This window comes from Syngnathus floridae, chromosome 6 (genome assembly GCF_059516105.1).
Source record: "Syngnathus floridae isolate MCC-2025c chromosome 6, RoL_Sflo_1.0, whole genome shotgun sequence".
NCBI classification, from domain to species: domain Eukaryota; kingdom Metazoa; phylum Chordata; class Actinopteri; order Syngnathiformes; family Syngnathidae; genus Syngnathus; species Syngnathus floridae.
In genome coordinates, this window is record NC_142418.1 from 9,939,385 (window position 1) to 9,962,161 (window position 22,777).

Sequence of the window (22,777 nt, forward strand, 5' to 3'; positions counted from 1 at the left end):
TGCGCTCTACTGTGCACCACACTATTTTAATTTTGTATATTAGCTCTTGCAGTGATGGAAAACACCTGATGGAGGGTTTCCTTAAAAGTAGGTTTTTTTCCTTCCTTGGAATTGCTCCAGGAAGATGAGTGTCTAGATTCATTTGAAAAATACACAAAAAAAAACATTAAGGAAATGGGAAAACAAAGGCTAATCCTTTACCCCCACAGGCTTCTAAAAGAGCTTGATAGTTGTCATGGTAGCTGTCAGACATTGGTGAATGAATAAACAAATATGGAATTGGTATTTCTTATCGGATCTTCTGGTTTTTGAATATTAAGCATTTGCTTAAGATCCCTGGAGGAGTCGCACTGAGCATATGCTTGTCACGTCTCTAAATATCATTGACCGTATGCGAGCTCCAATTTCTTGTAGTTAGTAGAAAACGACTTTCTTTAATGCTAATCACGGTTGATGTTCACGATTAGTATCACTTAAAAGTGTACATGAATGTGAAGATGCATGAGCGTAAGCATTTTTCGAGTTATGTGTCAAGCCAATTTATTCCAGTGAAAAACATTCAATCTTGTCTTGTGAGAAAACAGGCTGAAATCAACAAGACACTAATAACTAGCGGCAGTTAATCTTCACACACGGGATGTAGGTTTTCCTGAAGAATGCAATGATTTCTATTGGCAGCTCTTACTTGGCTGCACTCGTCTCGAGAGTGTAGGTTTTGTTGTCCCAGTCATCAGGATCGAGCACATACACCTTCCCCAGGGTGACATTTGCCGTCCTTCCTGTTTATGGCAAACACACAAACACACATCCATTCTTTTGGGATGAGTTCTGATGATGCCCACACTTATCTCCTTATCTTGCATTCTTGTCTACTTATTATGATCAGAACTGTGGAGCCCACTGCGAGGAAGAATGGGCTCCCAGCGCTCCACTTCAGAGAGTGTGGAGCATCAGGAAACCGGCCTATCTGAGTATGGATTATGTTATTATCAGCCTGCAGTGCCAGAGTAGCTGACTGTATCTGAGTAAACAATGGTAGCCTGGATGAATCACAGTGCTGTTTTTTACCATTACCCACACATTCAGACAGTTTTGCGTGCAAAAAAATACTAAGAATCTTACTTAACCAATTTACACCAAAGTATTACTTCTTAATCTAAAAAAGTCAAACATCGTAACGATGATTCTTTGAAATCAGATATTCAGAGGAGCTTTGAGTTACAAAGAAAACACAACAAACTATTACAATCCAATTGGAACTGCACACTTACAAATCCAGACTGCAGTTATGGCAGTAAAAACCTTCACCTTCAGCTGTACCTTCATTATTGGTATTATCAATCAGTTTGCAAAGGGAACAAAACAAAGGGAAAGGGGAAAGAGCAACTCACCCCTGTGGCTATACACGTAGATATCTTTCTCCCCTGCCTGATGGGCATTATCATTCTGGTCACCAATAGTTATTGTGAGTGTACTTGTGGCAGTCATTGGTGGATAGCCGCTGTCAGTCATAATCACTGGCAAGAAGAATTTGCGTTGCCTTTCCCTGTCGAATCTTCGCAGCGCTGTAAGTGTGGCTGAGCCATTTCCATGATCTTGAAGGTGAAAATCAGCCAAATAGGCTGAAGGAAGGGAGATGATGAAAGGAGGCCCGTGCTCTGGAGTATCTCTATCCAAAATCTGAAGCAGTGTTGAGCTTGTGTTGAGCTTGACCACTTGAGGTGCCGGACTGTTTTCCCAGACTACAGGACTGTAGACTGTCTCTAGCTCTGGACCATTGTCATTTACATCTATCAGTGACAAGTAGACCATTACATTGGCAGTGAGTGCTGGTCTACCTTGGTCGGTCGCTATTACAACCAAATTATAGTTGGCCACGGTCTCTCGGTCTAGTGGCCTGGCGACTGTGATAAAACCAGATGGGCTCACTGTAAAATGTCCATATGGGTCAGACTGGGGAAGAATACTGTATGAAATCTCTCCATTCGAACCTGAGTCAGAGTCGGTAGCCTCCACTTGGATGATAGTGGTTCCTACAGCTACATCCTCGTTCAAAGGAGAGAGAAGATGAGAGCTCTGGGCAAACACAGGGGCATTATCGTTCTCATCCTCAACTATAACCAGGCACTGGATGAAGCTCGAGAACTCGGAGTCTTCTACTTTGACAGTTAAGTTAAACCTTTGCTCCACTGGCTTCTCAAAGTCAAGCTTCCTCTTCAATCTCAGGACACCCATCTGATCCTGTCTGTGGCTAACCATGTAGAACTGCTGCTCTAGGTCTCCATCTATCACAGAAAATGCCAGTTGACCGTATGGGCCGGCATCAGGGTCAATGGCACCCAACTCCAGAATAATAGCGTCCACATCAGCATTCTCAGGCACACGAGCACTGCACTTGTCTTCCTGAAACTTTGGCACATGGTCATTGATGTCTGTTAAGGTAATGGTGGCAGTTGCTGTACTTGTCATTCCACCACCATCGCAGGCCTCCACAACTAGCTGGTGACTGTCCACTAACTCCCGATCCAGCCCGTCAGATGCCACTGATATTGTGCCAGTGCTGGAATCAATTGTAAATAGGTCTTCATTGTTAGCGTTCTGTACATTTTCTATGATTTGGTAGGTGAGGATTGCATTTTGGCCTACAGCAGCATCATCAAGGTCCACTGCCGTCATTTCCACAACAAAGGTTCCAGGAGGAGAGTTCTCCTCTATGTTACTCAGGCAATTATCTGGCAAGCATGAGAAGAGAGGTGCATTGTCATTGATGTCCCACACATTGATAATAACATCCGTAAAACCAGTTAATCCTTCGCCCTCCTCGTCTGTTGCCATGACAACAAATCGCCAGACAGCACGCTCTTCTCGGTCCATAGTGCGCTGGGCATACATCTCGCCCGTAATGTCGTTGATCATAAAGTGTGACTCTGCCCCTTGGCCATGAATGGAATATCGTATGGCCCCCTGATCTGCATCCTTGTCTGGGTCAGTTGCTGTTACCTGCAGAGATAAAGACAAAAAATGGATTTTCATTGATTTTTACCGAGAGCAGATTAAAAATAATTTTACCGCTGCCTGCAAAGGAGCCACAATTACTTTGAAAAAAACTCTATTTTTTAAGAATGCATATCCAACATTTTTTTTTAATCTATTTGATAATGGATGAAGATGCACAACTCTAGCAGACACAAAGCTGTTTTGAATTTGTGTGTTACATAATTCAGATAAGCATATAGCGACACACACAAGTAACAAAGTACTGATCGAGGATTATTCCAGCTGTGTCGGTAGAATGTACTGAATTGTGTAGCAATCCATCTCTTTTCTATACTGATTGTAATGTGTAGGGAGGTGAGCATTTCCCGAAACATTTGGTACTACACAAGAGGAGTCACAGAGACAGACAACTATTCATACACACTATACACACCTATGGATATCAATGTAAACCCTCACAGCACTTGCAAGCCAAGTATCTTACCTGCAGCACAAAGACTGGGGACCCATCGAGTTCCTCTGTGACTGATCCATAATATTCATTCATGGAGAACACCGGTGCCTCATCGTTCTTATCAACCACTGTTACCACCACAGCTGCGTAATCTTCCCACTTTCCATCTGAGGCAAGAACCAGCAGTTTGTACCTCTTCTGCTGTTCATAGTCCAGTGGCTGTGCAATGAATATTGTCCCCACCTCTGGCTCTATGTCAAAAACACCACCTTTGTTGCCAGACGTTATTTGGTAGCGCAACTTGGCATTGGCACCTGTGACAGGAATGACAAAAATGCATGAAAATATGAAATGGCTGATCTTATTCTGATGATAAACAAATGTAACTCTCTGCAAGAAAAACAAATTGAGGTCGCAGGAAAGATAGATTAAGATGGAATAGCATTCAGAGTACTTTTTTCCCCAGTTGCCAATAAAGCATCTCTCTGCAAGACTGACGTCGTATATTTTTTGTCTGGAACAAAAATGCATTACACCTCATTTCCTCCAGGATCTAAACATTAGTAGGCCAGTTTTTCATATATCCCCTTTTTGTTCTGAATACCTTATAACATTGAAACTTTGTAGCTCATGTTCCCAGGTTTACTACCACATTAATTTGAAAGAGAAGACTAGACAAAAGAAAAGTCAAACCCAAACACTGCGGTGAGCTGAATGTGCGTAGTGACCTCTGAAACAATTCAATCAAATGGCTTGACATTGGATGAGATAAAATAATCTCCTGGAATGTACAGCATTTGCTTTCAATCACACTGTTGGGTTAAAGTAGCTCCAATCCCATGTAAATACTCTAATCTGTACTATTAACACAACCCAAACTGACAAAGTGCGCCCAGTCTCCCACTGAGGCCTGGCAGGTTTACAGCGGTCAACCCCGGGGATGGATTTTTTTTTTTTTTTTTAAAACAAGATAGACTGAGCATTAAGTGCAACAGTGTTAATATTGGGGGTTGCTGTCCACAACTATCCATCATTAGTGATGTGATTCGGTCTAAGATGCACCCCCACTCATCATAAATACTAGATTAAGAGACCTAAATGTGTCTGATTACAGGATCACAGTCTACTACTATATGGAAGATGAGAAACTGCTTTATTGCTTAAATCCCACCCACCCACTGAGTGGAAGCTTGTCACTCTTTTTTGGAACATATGTGCATCAGTGCATTACCAAACTGTGAGTGCTTCTAAATCCACTGCATTAAATCAGTGTCAGATAAGTGATTTCATTTGAGTTGAGATTAGATAGTACTGATCATGGGGCCATTTTATGGCACACTCTTTTAACTATCACTAAAGGGACTCCACACAACAGACTCCAAATATAATTGTTATATTTTGGGGGAGTGCCATTGAAAACAGTGGTTTTCAAATGGGGGTTTGTGTACCCCTGTAGGTATGTTAAGGCACTACAAATATTTAACAGAGAGTACATCACTCAAAAAAAGGTTGCTGTTCTAGAAAGTAATAAGGTGAACAAAATGGTAAAAATTTTTCTGATGCCTTTGGGTTTCGTTTGAGTCTCATTAAATCTTCTTTGTTCCTCCTCACCCAGTTTACTCATCATGCATACCTTCATCATCATCAATAGCACTGATAGTGACAACAGCCAGACCAACATCTGCGTCCTCATCCACGGCCACTTCATAAAGTCTCTGAACAAAGGCTGGCTTGTTGTCGTTGACATCACTGATGAAAACACGAACGTATGCCGCGTCTGTACCACAAGGATAGAATGGCAAGAGAGAAATCAGAAAAATCACAGGACAAATGGAGGTTCCATTTCGACAGATACGTATGTTTATCATGTGCGTTCTTCCCTCGTTAAACTTCAAGAATCATTGTCAAACAGAGGAAATTCCATCTGACTTGACAGAATGTGACTTGTTGGCATGAGGATCAGGCACAGCGGTATTATAAAAGCGTTGACGCAAATTATATGAACTATTGGTTTTAGTATTGTTGGCAAATAAATGAAGCCAAGACTTTTTAGCAGACTCCAGATTCAAAAAGGTCTGTTCGTTAAATGTTTAAAAGTTTATAAATGTTTTTGCCTCATCTGTGCCTCACTCATTCCATCCCAATATACTGTCGACTTTTTTGTTCAAAATAGAGTACAGTATTGTTGGCTAACAAATGAATGAAGCCAAGACTTTTTAGCAGACTCCAGATTCAAAAAAGTCTGTTAGTTAAATGTTTATAAATGTTTTTGCCTCATCTGTGCCTCACTCATTCCATCCTCATTATACTGTCGACTTTTTTGTTCAAAATAGAGTACAGTATTGTTGGCTAACAAATGAATGAAGCCAAGACTTTTTAGCAGACTCCAGATTCAAAAAAGTCTGTTAGTTAAATGTTTATAAGTTTACAAATGTTTTTGCCTTATCTGTACCACACTCATTCTATCCTCATTACACTGTCGACTTTTTTGTTCCAAATAGAGTACGTTATCTCCTCACTAAGACACATGGGTGATATGTTCATTTAAATGCGCAGGAGGAAGTGACAATAGTGGCGTTTTCACGTTTTTTTTTACAGGCCCCCTGCCTTCTACTTGTGTATCCCAGGGGTGATGAAGAGAGACAGGTAATGTTTGCAGAGGAGATGAGCCCTTCTAGATGTGGGAGATACGTCACATAAGGCAGATTGCAAATGCTAAGCAGGCCAGGCAACCTTAGAGAGAAGGCTTTCCTGTTTCAAAACATCAGACTTGACGCATAATACCATCTTCACAAACATTTGCAAAGAATCACTTTGAAATACGTCGTTTTCATGTCACTCGAGATACAGAGCGAGGATTGATAATCCTCAAAATGCTACTCAGACAGTACTGTAAACAAGCACACGCTATATTAGTTGGAAAATTTTGTGGTGGAAATGATGACAGAGTGGAGACATTTCTCTGCTGTTTGCTAAGGAAAAAGCATGAAGCAGCATGGTCATGGTGGAAAATTACATCCAAATTCAAAATTCACCCGTGTGAATGGGTGAAAAAGAGAAGAAAAGGAATGCCAATAAGTTATTTATAAGGAAAAAACTCAACATTGGATTTCAATTTTTAGTCAAAAAAACATCTGGAACTTGCAAAGGGCAGTGGTTGATTTGGAGGTAACAGTCTTCTTAAGGGCCTTGGAATTTGAAGTGTTTGTCGTATCAAAAAGAACGGATTCATAATCCCTCAAGGATTTGTTTTATGTGAGACAAAGTATATTTGAGACATTTTATTTACCATTGCAAGATTATGAAACTAGGTACAGTTATGTTCCCAATAATATTAGTGACTTTTAAAAAGTGAGTGAAGTTTAAAATCTTTACAATAGCATTTTTTCTCCAGAAACACAATCCACATCAATAAAAATATGAAGAAATCCATTTTCTTGTTTCTGAATAGGTGGAGAAAAACAGGACAGTGAGGCTTTTCATACAATATCAATGACTGCATTTTTCTTTACAAGAGCAAACATTTGTCGGATAATCTGAAAACTATACAATTTTGCTTTTCTTGGACTCAATAAACTGAGTTATATAACCACCATGAATCCCTTCTCTGCTCTGTAACAACTTCTCGCACATCCTAGGAAAAAATAAAATAACTGTAAAATACTGTAAAAAAGAATAATAACAACATTGTCAGTCTTTTTCTAAAAAAATGTAATTGGTCTTCCTAAACATCACTTAACATAAATGTTTCTCTATTTATAAATCTGATATACCTGACCTGATATATGTATCTGTTATTAATGTATGGCAAAAAAAACTTTGACCATAAAAACAGATATACCTTCATAGGTTTTGGAGTATTTTATTTTCATTTTTACTATTTAATTTTGTCCCTTTTTTTTCAGATGGGCACATTCTAACACCCTATTAATGAGCTTCCCCTGAATACAACTTACATTACCTACCTGAGTTTGGTTGGTTGTTTTTGCCAGGTCGAGCAGAATCTTGTCCATCCAATGATTGGACCTCCAACAAATAGGAGCTGCGGGCCTCACGGTCAAAAATGGACTCTGTGTATATGATCCCAAGTTTGGGTTCGATTTGGAACAAAAGGTGGTCACCACTGCTGTCACTGAGCAGAGAGTAGGTAATCTGTGGATTAGAGGGAATGTGGTGATTAACGCTATAGGTTGATTTTGATAAATAAATTGCTAAAAGGATCATGTATGAAGGAAAACATATCATCATACTGATCGTCTTTGTGGTTGGCTAATATTGTCACTGACAATTACAGTTACAAAGGGTCCACAATACATTAATTTCTGGAGAGATATTAGGGATGTTAGAGAATTTAAATCAACATAAATTGGACATAAGTGGAGCAATGCCTAAAATGTTTTTAATCTACTGGCGTCATTTTCACAAGTGAACTATTTTTAGAACAGACTGATATTTTATTTAATAATTAATAATTGATAATAATAATTAATCATTTATTTACCCTATTATCTATTTATTCTTAACAACACCCTAAAAATGTATAAGAAAAAAAAGAGATAAATCTTCAATCTACTTTTGTTTAACCACTTAAGAGAGTGAAGTAAAGAAGTACAAACCTCCCCATTGTGACCTAGATCTTTGTCATGAGCTGACACCTGGAGAACTGAGGTTCCTATCTGGGCTCCCTCTGTGACTGATGCTTCGTAGATGGACGATGTAAAAAATGGCACGTTGTCATTCACATCTTGGAAGAGAAGAGACAATTACAGTTCATTTTCAGAAAGTAATTCAGTTCCAAAAATCCTGCAATCATGTTCACCTTTTAGATATTGTGGGAGTGACATTTCTTCATGTGCCTGTTTCAATGCAGGTCTACGATTCTAATAGAAAATGCTCAGTTACTTTTGTTTTTGCAGCATTTATGAAGCCAAATGTTAACTTACATTTTATTTTATACAAATTGACATAAGTGGTGAAATTGTTGCAGGATGGAAATAAAATCAAATTCAAAATTTTTTGGTGGGATTTGTTAAAATTTACATACACAGTGTGCTCTCCAAAAAGACAGCAAATGTGAGTCTGTGGGCTGTTAGGGTGCATTTAATGATGTATTTGTTTGAAATACTGACAGTCTTCTTCTTTTGGATAGCCCAAAAAGAGCAGCTGATAACTCAAAAGTTTGTTTTTTTCTTTGCAGATTAAACCCATTGATCCAAATGATGGCAGCCAGACTAAACTTTGAAGAAAGAAAATTAATTCTAAAATGTTACTGGAAGCATGAAAACGCAGTAGAAGTGCAAAGACCATTGAAGAGGATGTTTCAAAACGAACCACCAACATGAGTTACCATCACTCAAATACACGATGAAACCTACATCAATCGCTGAATTGAGAGCAATTATTGAACGTGAATGCATGCAAATACCAAGGAAATTATTCCATGATGCGTGCTATTCCATTGCTTCGCGTTACCGGCGGGGTCTGGACGAGAACGGACATCAGTTTGAGAACCGGCAGTGAAAAAACGATAGAATGATGTTTGTAAATTCTTTTACATGTTGAAAATTAAGCCGATAATGATAAACACTTGGTTTATAATTATTTAAAGTGTATATACATCTTTTTGGGACACCCTTTATATGTTTTTTTTATTCTATTGTTTTCAGGTAGGGTCACATAGGGATGCTGTAAAACAAGTCTTCAATGTTGGAAGGTGTTTTATGTGGAGCTGGATACAAATGAAAAAGCACAAGCTGAAGGCCATTGCTATTATAAATGTGACAGCTAAATTTTTAACGATAAAATAATCAGCAGTTATCATGCCACGGTTTTGTTACGTTGTTAAGAGTCATTACTGACAGTTTTCCGTAGGCACAAATTCCATTGACTCTGAGATTAGAACAGGGCAACTGCCAGAGAATGTCATTCTGATTGGCTCGATTTAAATTGTTCTCTGCATCATAAAATTATACAAGAGGGGAACCAAAAGAAACAAAATGCACTGTAAGTCTTCAGCAACATAGAAGGCTCTTGAGAATATGAATTGTTTCCCTGGCCTGTTTGGTAGCTTCCGATCGACAGCAGTTACCATTGCAGTACAAAAAGGGCTGCCTTTTCTTCATAGCAGCAAGCAATCTGTTTACAACACTAATCACAAAAACATTTGAAAAATGTTTTCATGGCTTGATCCATTTTTAATGTATGCACTTTTTAAAGTATGATACCTTTATTTTATTGCAATCTTGTAATTTTATTGCTCTGATTTTCATCTTTACTTTAAATACGCAATTATATTACCAAACTTGGATTTTTATTTGAAATTGTCATTGTTTTAATGTGTCATTCCTTCTTTCGATGCCTTTCACATAGTATATTTACCTTTTTACATACTCGTAGGATTGGTATACTTTCATAACTTTCATTCTTACTAATCTAGGCAAGGTTTTCGGCCTTGTTTTCCTGTACGTTTTCAATTTGACAATTCAGTTAAGGTACCAACAAACTATTAAATAAAAAGGTATTATCTCTTACCATCCTTTGTTACAACACTTTTCAAATGATGTCCCTTGATGAGAATCGTAGCTAGTGATAGTCCATATTCTTTATTTACATGAAAAATATATTTTATAAATATAATATATTTTTTCTCTCGCCTCTCTGGGCAGTAGAGAAACTCAAACTCGGGTCAGAGGCTTGGTAGCTTGAGTGTTCTGCATGAGATCTTAGTTGTTCCCAGTATTGCACTCTTCTGCACGGATATGTCAAGACGTTATTCCTGGCATTTGCCATAAACATCCACCTGGCTTGAGGGTTACTACCACCAGTGTCCCGATCACAAGTGTCACTATCTTTCATGTTTCTTTGTTAGTGCATCGCTATCACATATACTGTACTGTAAATAACGAGACGAGGAGATGAAGGCCAGCCATGTGATTTTACTCTCAGTAATCAACAAGCTACACTCTTCCAATTGCTAGTGGGACCGCCAACAGCATCATCACTCTGCCTGTCATCTAACACTGCCAGGGCATGGAGGAATTTCATAACATTCTGGGCAACAAGTCGGGAAACTTGACCATTGATTGACATCTGGCCTTCTTGTTCACCTCGGGGTCACCAATCGTGGGGATCCAGAAATTGACGAGACAAGATAATGGCGAGTCACGTCTGTTAACTCTCCGCAAAAAAATATGACTGTTTACGGAGCAAGGTATTCCGTTTCATCCCTTTCATCTACACATATCAGCCACTCATTTTGATCTCAAAAGTATGTATCACTCTCTTAGTCCCTGGTGAATGTCTCTGCTTGTGGGTCAACACAGTATGCTATACAGCAAACAGTTTGCAGGTGAAAACCTACTCAGCAAAAACACATTTGTGAAATTACATTATATAATGAGATTTGGCAAATGACAGACCAAGCATTCATACCTGTGATGTTCACATAAACTGTTGTGAAAGCTGCAAGCGGCACTGCAGCCACGTTCTGTGCTCGCACCCGCAGAGAGAAAAAGGGAGTAGTTTCATAATCAAGAGGCTCAGACACCAGGATGGAAGCAGAGCCATCTTCCCGATTGGGGGAGAGGTAGAAACGAACTGGCATGTTAGTTTCTGGGACCATTCCATCTTCTAGATTGTAGGTCACCCTTGGGTCACCAAGCTGAGAAGTTGCCTTGATTGTCTGAATGGAGACCAAAGATAGAAGAGTCAGCCTTGATGTTAACACAACAGGAACTTGATGAAAAAAACCATAGTAAAAATCACTATAGCCTACACAGAGTATCATGTATTGATGTAATGTAATTGTAATTTCCCCCGGAATTAACATACTTATCTATCTATCTATCTATCTATCTATCTATCTATCTATCTATCTATCTATCTATCTATCTATCTATCTATCTATCTATCTATCTATCTATCTATCTATCTATCTATCTATCTAATGTCCTTAGTTTCACTTTTTAAATGATATCTTAATGAGCGGTGAATGCTTGCAAATTTTGAAAATTTGGGGTTTGGGTCAAGGTTCCATCCATCCATCCATCCATCCATCCATCCATCCATCCATCCATCCATCCATCCATCCATCCATCCATCCATCCATCCATCCATCCATCCTGCTCACGAGGGTCGTGGCTGATCTCATGGAGCCTACCACGGCTGACTTTGGGCTGTAGGCATTAGCGCATTAAAATGCATTAGTTGTTTTCAACATTTTTGAGACAGCTTATCATTGTAAAATATAGTGAGGCGCAAACATAAAGTTGTTAGTTGAACAGCTGGAGGCACCGCTAAACGGCATTATTTCAGAGAAGTAATCAACTCTTCACTGTGTGATGATGTTGTGATGCACTGTGTATCACAAAATCAGATTATGGGTCCTCAAAGAGCAATGAAAATTGTTCAATTATTGACTGACTTAATCAAAACAAGAGTTTGTTTGGATCCCAATAGAATTCAAGAAAGTGTAGAATTAAAGTGGAATTATGCTTACCCCCCAGAAACAGTGTAATTGAATCAAACAACACTTTGAGTCACATAAAATTTAAGTCTTAACCTTCTAGTTATTTTGTCTTGGGCAAGTCAATTTAAGGTTATTTCAAGTCAAATCACGAACCTAGTTGAGTCACCTTGTTAATGCAGCACTTACCTGGAGTTTTTAGTCATCATAGAATGAGAAGATCAGTGAAGTCACATACTGATATAGTAATTGGCAATCTACTCTATCTTACCTGAATGGACTATATGTAGGCCCTTCAAGATAATGCACTCACATTCAACAATATTTCACAACATAACTTCAAAAAATCATCTACATTAATAACCGAGTGTAAATCAGAACTTATTTTACACTTCAAACAACTTCAGTTTTTTTTCCCGAACCCCAAAATAACCTAACAGCAATATCCATCTGTTTGCAGAATATCTCAGTGATAGCGTTACCGTTTTACAAATTGCTGCATTTACAAAAAAAAAGTAAAATATGAGTTGTCTCTTCTCATTCTACTCCCTTTTCAGTTTCCGAATGATTGTTTGAATTGCAGTTTAGTACTTTTTTTAATTGGATTACTACTTTGTTTACGCAGATGTTTTAATTCATAATTTCTAGCCATATTGTATGAATCATAATCTTGACCAAAAATAGGCATGTGGCTTAAAAGTCAAAGCCTGAAAGTCAGCAACCCAAAACTTTGGACCATATCAAGCAAGTCTTTTAGTTTTGGCCAGGTCATGTCACAAATCATCAGAACAGCAACTTGAGTTGCAATGACAAGTTTTTGTTGTTGTGGTCCAAACAAAAATATAAACTACTTCCTACCTAAAGTCTTAGATCACATACAGTATGCTTTTATAATCTATCCATTTTCTGTACTGCTTATTCTTTTCAGGCGGGCCCATTATATAGTATACTTCCAGGGTGCACAGACGTGATTTGGAATACACATTAACTTGTCATCAGTCAGTGTCAGGATGAGTGAAACACAACACTACAATTGTCTGTTTAGTTAACTATAAACCGGTATACTGTAAGCACGTCCTCAAATCGTCTGCTTTTACTTAGACTACAAAAGCACAAGCATGACCCCCACCAAGGTTAGACTGTAGAAGAATGAAAAGTGAAATTCCTTCTTTGTCCATCACTTTTTTTTAAATTAGCAGGCTACTTCATGTTTCATGGAGGATGATGTAAGACATTGCAAATGGAGAAGTGAGTGCTGTTATTTATTTATTTATTCTTGATGCTCTATACTGACACTAAACCACAACAACAATGCAGCATTGATGTGCAGGTATTTGCACTGTTCTCAATTAACTATTTATAGCTTGATGAAGTAATAGAATGGATGGATGGATGGAATTGTGCCCTTCTCAGGAAGGCATTGGGGTAACTAGGTACACAAAATGGCACTATTACCACTATAGGTGTGTCTCTGGCCGTGTTTTCAGGGATGGTGACATTGTAGCTTTCCTCTTCCCACTGTGGAGGTTGATTCTTTACGTTGGTGATGGTGACAGCCAGCTCCACAGACGTGCTCTTGTTGCCTCCATCAGTTGCGCTGATTTCCCGTGTGATATAGCTCCTCTGATTTCAACAGCGGCACAAGACAAAGGTCAATATCAGTAAGGAGAGTCACTGAGACATAGAGAGCTGACTGATCAATACTGACTAGTCAATAATATATTTGCAATACAATAAAATGTGTGATATTCCCAGTTTTTTTTTTTAATCTAATGTCAACATGGTTATGGCTGTTGACAAAAAAGGATTTTGCATTTGCCATGAAGCTATTCAATGTGCAACAGCTTTTTCAATTTAACATAAAGGCAGTAAAATAAATCATCAGAGACTTTTGACAACTATGCGCTAAAAAGTATGTTGAATAATACACAGCTCTGAGTGGACTCACAAGTTTCTGGCCAAAGAACAGCTGCATATTTGAATAAGTAAGAGATTTAAACACACAGCTGGGGGAGGGCAAATGAGAAAATGTGCAATGCACCTTTGAGTATTACAAAATCAGATTTTCTGACACAATCAATAGCAAGGGTGCTGCAAGCCTAAGGTGGGCTCTTGGATGTGAGGCTGGCTGCCCTTGCTTCAACTCTTGGATAATTAGACACATAACGGTTTATCACTAATATAATTAACCTTTAAAAAAAAGGAATACAGTCAACCGTTGCTGAGTCACACATCATTTTTTGTAGATTATAATTCAAACTATTCGCTGGAGAATGTACCTTTTTTTCACCTATCAAGCCAGAAAATAAGATACAACTGTCCTGAATATGTTCAAAAGGAGGAGAACATTATGCTGCAGTATCTTGCCATAGTGGTGTGAATGAGAGATGTATTTTTCCTGAGTGACTGAGGTGTACTGGCCACACATAGCGCATCACATGAATAAACTAAATTATGACATCTAATGGACTATAAATGAAAAATAAATTGTTTCAACAAAAGCTATTAGCTTACTAATCAAGGTTTGGGCCAATGAGGATGATTAGCTCAGTAAATAAATGTGTTCTATTTAAAATTATACGTCTGATTAATTGCGGTATTTGTTGCAGTAAGCAATTATTTGTGTAAAGAAAAATAAACAGTTGGGTGGCTCCATGGATAACAGGAGTCATTTTATATTATATTGCTCTCATTCATCAATTTTGCTTCCAATTTTTGTCCAGTGTGTTGGAGCTGTTGACATAGCCAGCTGTGGGTTCACAGACTGAGAGAGTGTGTGTGTGCAGACTGATAAGACTGACCTGTGATATTGGCTGGTTAACATATACCCATCCAGTGACAGCATTGACCTTCAGGTATTCTGGTTGCTCCACAGACATGGAGTAAGTGACCGCTGCATTCGTGCCAAAGTCATCATCATGAGCTGCCACACGAAGGAAACTGGTACCAACCAGAGTATCCTCTCTCAAGAAGTCTAGAGTGGACGTACATGAGATGATACAAGAACTTGGTGAGGTGGGAATGTTTGTACGGAAATAAGTTGAAAGCATTGGAGCAACAAACTGTCAAACATTGAAAAGGATTACCAGCTGTGATATTGCGGTGGGATTATTAAAATGTGTACTCTAAAATGTTCAATCCCCACATCTACAGGAATGTATTTTAGTAGCTGCTATATTTGCCTTGCAATGAAAAACTACATTCAGTCAATAGCTTATCAGTATGACTTGACTTTGACTTGACTTTTATTTCCAAAGGACAGTTAATGGGAAACAAGGCACACTTAGGGTTTTGTGTTCCAATTCAATTTCTAAATCATTAGGAAGCATCACAATCATCGTCATTAACGACTTACACTCATAGCGCATGTTCTCAAACTTGGGGCTATTGTCATTCTCATCCAGTATTTGGACAGTGAGCTGACAGATTCCAATGAGCGGTTCCTCGGCCCAATCAGTGGCCGTCACTGTAACGGAATACTCTCTCTGGCGCTCCCTGTCAAACCTCTGGGACGTCAGAATCGCTCCTGAGTGAACAGAACAAAACAATAATCAGCTGTCAAACGCACACATGGCTACACTCATATTCCACTATACATTTCACCAATCTCAATCAATACATGTTTTTATCCATCTTCCATGTGTACAAGTAAGACATAAAGTATCTTTTGACGGTTTGTTTTCAACTGTAGAATGTTCAGTATTTTAGCTACAAGATGATGAGCCTGAAAGAAAGCAAATATCGTAACATTACGTGTTCGGACTTCACTACACCTCCAAAATATTGATATTGATTTTTTCAATTCAAACAAAATAAACATGATTCTCTCATGTGTTTGTCATATTTTTCTGTTAGTCTTAATTAAATTGTCAAACTCAATAGGAGACCAAAATAATTGGCGTATCTGGAATGGGTAAAGTATTTCTTTTCTCAGCCCAAACACTATTGTCCAAATTTAGTCGATACCATCAAGAGAAATACAATGAAGCAGCAACCATGTCATCTCTATCATTGAGAAAACGTTTTCTCCCAGTAAAGATACCAAGGAAACTTGATACCCGAGAAATAATGTGCCAGACGGTGTTTTATTAGTCTATTGTAGTCTTCACTTTACTAGACATGTTTGGTCTTCTCAGCATTCTCTACAGGAATTACCAGTTTCTTTCTTTCTTTCTTTCTTTCTTTCTTTCTTTCTTTCTTTCTTTCTTTCTTTCTTTCTTTCTTTCTTTCTTTCGCACCTGACCTGACCTGACCACATCCGAATCAGGAATGGCTTGTGTTGGCAATTTTTGCATGTGATTTAGACACTCCCCTAAAAGTAAAAAGTCTGGGTTAAAAGGATGTGATATTCTATGATGTGCTCTCCAGTGAAGTAGAAGTCCATTAAAACTATTACAATACTGTGTAATCTGCACTTTATGTTAAATTGATGTTTTCAAGCCAAAAATGTGTGTCATGTTCTACCTGAGTCTGGATGAATTCTGAAGGCAGGCATGGCGCTGTCTCTGTGCATTAAGCCATATTTGACTTTTCCATTTGCCCCCTCATCTGCGTCCACAGCATGCACTTGTAACACAAAAGTGCCTGTTGGCTGGTTCTCCAGCACTGAAGCCTGCTCACGATATCGCTGGCACTGAAATAGGTACAGTGGGCAGGAGTGACAAAATAGTGACTCAGAAACAGAAGAACTCTCACAAATGGGGCAAAATGCTGCCAGACTGAGGATCAAACAAGATAAACTAATTATGTCTTGGGTCACTGCACATTCATTGGCAAGTCCTTCACATGAAACGCAATACTGTTTCCAACCCTAACCCCCAATACCCAGTAGACCCCATCTATAGAAGTGAAAACACTTGAGTTGATCCTTTTGAAGATCCAGCAATGAGCAGCTTTGTCTTTGCCAGGACTCAATCCGTTACCTCTAATGAACATACACCCCAGATAAAAAGCTGTGTCGAGTTTGTAATCAGTTATAAATGATTGCATCTCTTTCAACCAAATGACCATGAAAACGAGAGAGAGAGAGAGAGAGAGAGAGAGAGAGAGAGAGATGAGCGGAGGAGGAGCAATCACGTACATCTTATGTATGGGAGATGAAAGAAAAAAATAATACAATGAACCGAAAGCTTCAAGGTCCCAATGCATTGGCACAGATGGTTAGGGTCATAGCATGTGGTTAAAAGAATTGCACAACTGCCAGTATGAGCTCCAATATTGTAATATAAGATTTTTTTTTTTAAGAGCAATACGTATTGTCATAATGACCACAAAATGCTAGGTATGCATGTCCTCCTCGTGTCTTTGGGAGTGTGCAGTGGTCTTCTGCCCATACCATATTGTTTCTATATATGCACTACAGTGGCGAATAAGTTAAAAGGTAATTATTGGAAATAAAATAATGGATAAATAACATTGATTAAAATGGTTCAAGACATGTTTACAGTGTTACAGTGGTACTGTGACTTAAGAGCTTTCCCAAGCCTTTTTTTTTTTTTTTTTGTGGAAACCATTGCTACATGACTGCGTTGGCACATCCACACAAAATTCTCAGCACTTGGGCTTTTTCTCCAACAGCGTAATTGCCATTTACTCATCAAGTCACATATTTTATGATTCTTTTTTTGAAATCTGAATTAGCATTAAGTATGGCTTCCAAGAAAGTGACTGATTGTCAGCTTCTTTATCAAATGAAAAAGCTGAAATCTTTGGAATGCAACCTCCAATAAAGGAAGTCAGATTAATACCCCCCAGCAGCAACCAGTAGCTTCTATTGGCCACAAGCAGGTCTATGGCACTCACGCAGCTACGTTGTCAGGATGAATGAATGTCATTTCCATCATTTTCAACAGGGAGAGATGATTTGAGATGGAAATGACCTGAATAATTTCACGTCTCTCTCTCAAGGTACAATATAAGGAAAATTATAAATATAGTACGGATAAACTAAGTATTACAGTAAGACAGTCTTGTACAGTAGCAATAATCTTAGTACCCTGGTAAGGCTAAACATCTGTAGGCGATGTAAAGTGCATTTTTTTCCCACTACTTTAAACACATCTCACACACACACACACGAGTTATCAAGACCGTCAGGCACTACAGTATATGTAAGGGTTGGTCTTCTGACAACGTGTTTCTGTAAATTCCAATTCATTAGGAAGTTAATTAAATAGCTATTGTATTGCATAGTGATAACATATTTTTTCATCAATTAATTGAATTCCCAATAGAAAGCCGCAAGATAGACTTGGTGCACAGGCTAATCAGAACTCATGGGAGAAGAGAGTGGAGGGAGATGGTGGCCAGGGAAAGAGAGAAGGTGGATAAGCGAAAACAATAGGAGAGCTGGACTGACTAGAGTAAAATGAGGCGAATGTGCATGGAGACTGAATAATTTAAGTAAGCGTAGGATGTGTTTTTGATTGCGTAGCCTTCATTCAGGTTGACAGCAAACAACATTTTCTATTGACTGAAAATAGATTATAGGTAAATGTATCTGAGGCTAGCTCAGTGGCATTTTGCAGTGCTATTTTCACATATTCTAACAGATAGAAACAGAGAGAGAGCAAGCGAGAAGAGAGCTAGAGAGATCCCTCACCTCTTGAAATATAGGTTTGTTGTTGTTAACATCGTCAACTCCAACTATAACACGTGCGGTGGATGAGAGCGGGTGCAGCCCGCCCGATGCATTGTCATCTGTGGCTGTTACATTCAGGATGTACTCGAGGCCTTGAAGCTTGGGCAAAGGTGTGGAGCGGAGTCGAATCAACCCTGCAAAGACCACAAACCCATTAAACTACAAATGATAATGAAAATGAAGGCTGCATGACAGCAGTGGTGTCATATACGTGTATCACCTCACAAGATTTCCTGGTCCGGTGGTAAATTTACTCAACAACAACAAAAGTATTGAGAGATCAACCAGGCTCCGCAGATGCCTTTCTTTCTACTTTCATTTAGCCTTCAAGATAAAGGGTAGGATGAAAAGTTAGCCCGTGAGTTAACATCTTTTTCGTTAACAGTAATAGAGTTGATCATCAGCAGTTTGAGGATGAAAAAGCAGCCTGTGATGTGCGAAAAAGGCATTCAAGTGAGAGAACAAAGGGCTTTATTCTCGTCTTACGATTGGATTCATTTCTTTCCATGCACGTGACTGAAGACACAGCATGTTGATACATACAGATGTGAGGTCTTGTCCAATTTATTTGAGGTTCCAACTGCCCGTACAGGCTGTGCTCCTAATGGCAACGAGTGACGTTGCCAGCAATGCAGCACACATTAATATAAGAGAGCTGCGGGACCTAGTACGTATTTATTCTCACAACCTAAATGTCACACTTGTTTACCAATGACATGAGCTATTTAATGAGGATGCCCTCTTTGCTTACACAGTACGGTGAGCAGAAAGCCATGTGGTGAAAATTTCAAGATACAAACAGGATGAGGTTCTCCATTTTATTGCTTTGACAATCCAGAAAAGTAGAGGAGATAAATATAAAACGAAGGCAGAGGCGCTTGCGGAACTGTGATAGCGTTGTTGTGAAATTTAATTGAAAGGGCTGGGTGACAAATGTCACAGCGATTGTTACCGGTTTTGGATCAAAAAAAATTCTCCCGTCTATGTAGGAAATCCTGGAATTGCCAGAAATTTCTTTAAGAAAAATCCACTGCAGAAGTTTCTGAAACAATGTCATGTTTAATAGCCATGAGAATTATTACAGAAAGAGCAGCACTTGCATCAAAATTACCTTTTGAAATATCAACCCATATTTTTTGTGGTGACATTGAGAATAAAGGGCACTCATGCCATAGGAATTTATGAAAGAACATTGAAAGTGTGATTTGACGGATTTGACTGTCAATTGGAGTTAGGGCAAATGTGAAGAGTGCCTGTAAAACAAAGAAGTGCCACCTTTCTGGCTGTCAATGACAAAGTTTCCCTCCTCATTCCCATCCGTTATGGAGTAGCTGATCCCATCACCGTCAGGGTCTTTGGCAAGCACCGTGGCAACGAGGGTGTTGGGGCCCGCGTCCTCCGAAACAAACGTTCGATATCTGCAAAGAAGTTTAACAAGGGCAAAGGATGAGCAGGCGGATGAGACTTATAGCTGCGGATTTTTTGTGTCACTGTGATTTAACCTGTCTTATCAGCTGGCCAGAGCAGGAACAAATGATAGCGTCTGGTGGCATGCTGGAGTTATTGCACAAACGATGCTTTCGCATACCAAGCCTACCGTGGGCTATTCGACCCAGTACCTTTTAAAATGTCAACAGTGATTTGCTTGCTCTAAAGTGCCAGGCAGTGCGATGCCCAGCAAGACATGGGAGAACGATATAGCTCTCTGGATCACACTACTCTCAGGTGGGGATGAACTCTGCCTCTCTGAGGACATACCAATGAAGAGAATTGGAACATAGAGCAGAGGACAAAAAAGAAAGCTGGCACTGATGTGACAAGCAACGTAATATGCGAGGGGTGAGAGGTTCATGAGGAAAGAGGAAGGCAAGAGTGAGAATAACAAAGAAGCAGCGAGGCGCGTTTTTTTTTTCCCCCCTTGCTGAGTTTAACTTGACTTGTCAGCACAAGTCCTTCCTTTGTGAGATTTGGCGTTGTTTCCAGTGTGACTATGTGTGGTTGCAGGGTGATGGCAGTGGGATGTTGGTGTCTGCGGTGACAAGTCAGAGGTGATTGATGGTTTACAGAAGAACACTGATGGGTGATTCATCTCCGCCAAGCCGCAACGGGGTACGTAGCTTCATGGCTGACCTGTAATTTGTCACTTAGCTCTGAGGCAACCTCACCACAGCACTGGGGATTAAACATATAAACTCTCTTGATTTGTCTTGCTGCAGAATCTTCCAACATCTCACCCGACAATCCAGAATATTTATATTTAGTGCTATTCCGCTCCTTTCCAACTAATTTTAACATGAGCTGAGAACACACGCCAGAGAGTGTTTGATTAGTTTAGGAAGTCTGGTTTTACTTTTAATGTTACAAGCAAAGCGGAGTATCATTTGAATACAAAACGATTGTCGAGAGGGAACGAGCGGGTATATCTGTCTACACACGTGAACATCAGCATCAAAACATGCAGCAAATTGTTATTGAGTGCACCTTATTGGGTACAATACTACGCTATACATGACAGGTCTTGCAACATCAAGCAAGTATATTTGTTACCGAAGTCAAGCAGGCAGGCGAGCAAGTTTGGTGAGTGATATAACAAGCTGTATCGCTGACGCAACTACCTTTCTATTCAAGATCAAAGTTCACCTGCCGTGTAAAGTGTTTCACTGAAAGATGTTACTTCAGCATCACCAGAAGGTTTTTGAGCATTGCCTTTTTTGTAGAGCATTTTCAATAAATGTGTCCACAACAAAGAACTGTAACTTTTGTTATAAAAGCAATATTCAGTCAGCTCGGCTAGGTTCCAGGTCACCAAGCAGTATAGAAAATGGATAATTTGGAAGTAGGGTTGCACCCTTTCATAAGTAAGGGACCCACACCACGGCATTTAGTTTATTTGAGTGATGTACATGTAAAGAATTTGTTGACCAAGTGGCAAAAGTAGAGGGACCAGATCGTGGTCATAATAAATCTGACTATCCCCAGTGCCTTCTGTCTCCATGTGACAGATATTTGTACGATTAGACATGAATGAAAATACAGAATAAAATGTGCACCGTATTGGTTTAATGCAAGACGCGACATTAAATGGAATGATTCCATATTTTACGGGACGGGTGGCAACCTCATTTGGAAGCCAAACGGTGGATGTTCTAAATCCATATTTCTCTTAAACAAACATGGATGAATCATGTAAAGCACAGGTCCAACATACTCACACAAGCTGGGAGAATTCTGGGGCTTCATCATTAACATTAAACATCCTGACACGGACGGTGGCGGTTCCAGAGTGGGGCCCATCACCCCCATCCACTGCCATCACCACAAATTCATAGAGATGGTTCGGCCTCTCGTAGTCCAGCCGAGCCGCAGGAAATATGGTACCGTGGGGCGAAATGCTGAAGTCGGGGCTCAGGGTGTAATAGGTTAGCTCAGCATTTAACCCTGAGTCACAGTCAGTGGCCATCACTGTTAGCAGAGGCAAAAAAAAATCAATTAGTACTTCATACAACCAGGCTGATGATAGGAGCTAATGCATATTGACATTTGTGTAAATCGTTATGTCTTTGTAGACTCTTGGAACATATACTAGATCACCTACGACGTATAAGCACATAGCTGCAATGTCAGAGCTAGAATCTTTGCAATGACCTTGGTTTGAATATTTTGTTGTGTGTTAATTACGATCAAATAAAATTAAAACGCATTTGATGTTAGATCAAACCCAGATAAAAAAAAAAATTGACTGGTAATTTTTTGGGGTGAATTGCACTTCAAATGACATTTTCATGCACAAGCTGTCACCAGCTCCATTTTCCTCATTGTTTTACACGTGGTATTTCTGCTATGATAGGAATTGCACAAGCAGCTCGGGAATTTTCCTTTCTGCTTCCACCAAAATGCATTGAACTTGAGACTGGCAGTTATGTGCACTTAAATGACAGTCTTGAACATAAGATATTCAAGAGCTTGGGTCTTTTGATTTCCTTTTTGTTCTAGTGTTCATTGCTTCAACCACTGATTCTTTATATCTCATTACCATCAATCTCAGTAAATAAATTTGAGAAGAGAGCCTCAATGTTCCATCCCTACATGTAGGAGGATGGAATGTCTTTTTCATGTCAAAATCTTGTCATGTAATTAGCCGTAGAGCCCCCGCTACACTTTACAATTCACTGCGTCTTTAAACAGTGTTGGTACTTTTTTTTTTTTCTGTAGAAGCACAAAA

General features: G+C 39.3%; 1 protein-coding gene across 4 annotated transcripts in view; it reads right to left on the reverse strand.

Annotated features, from left to right (window-relative positions):
* LOC148396452 (neural-cadherin-like) overlaps positions 1-22,777 on the reverse strand; it is an 85,648-nt gene that overhangs the window by 24,743 nt on the left and 38,128 nt on the right. For all 4 annotated transcript variants that reach the window (XM_088379596.1, XM_088379597.1, XM_088379595.1 and 1 more), the window contains 14 exons: positions 21,768-22,017; positions 19,831-19,973; positions 18,517-18,689; positions 16,380-16,548; positions 15,271-15,441; positions 14,717-14,889; positions 13,371-13,538; positions 10,883-11,132; positions 8,068-8,195; positions 7,417-7,603; positions 5,085-5,228; positions 3,482-3,765; positions 1,392-3,000; positions 686-779 (listed from right to left, as the gene is read on the reverse strand). In XM_088379596.1, the coding sequence (XP_088235722.1) occupies positions 686-779; positions 1,392-3,000; positions 3,482-3,765; positions 5,085-5,228; positions 7,417-7,603; positions 8,068-8,195; positions 10,883-11,132; positions 13,371-13,538; positions 14,717-14,889; positions 15,271-15,441; positions 16,380-16,548; positions 18,517-18,689; positions 19,831-19,973; positions 21,768-22,017 (3,943 nt within the window). The remainder of the gene's footprint in view (positions 1-685; positions 780-1,391; positions 3,001-3,481; positions 3,766-5,084; positions 5,229-7,416; positions 7,604-8,067; positions 8,196-10,882; positions 11,133-13,370; positions 13,539-14,716; positions 14,890-15,270; positions 15,442-16,379; positions 16,549-18,516; positions 18,690-19,830; positions 19,974-21,767; positions 22,018-22,777) is intronic.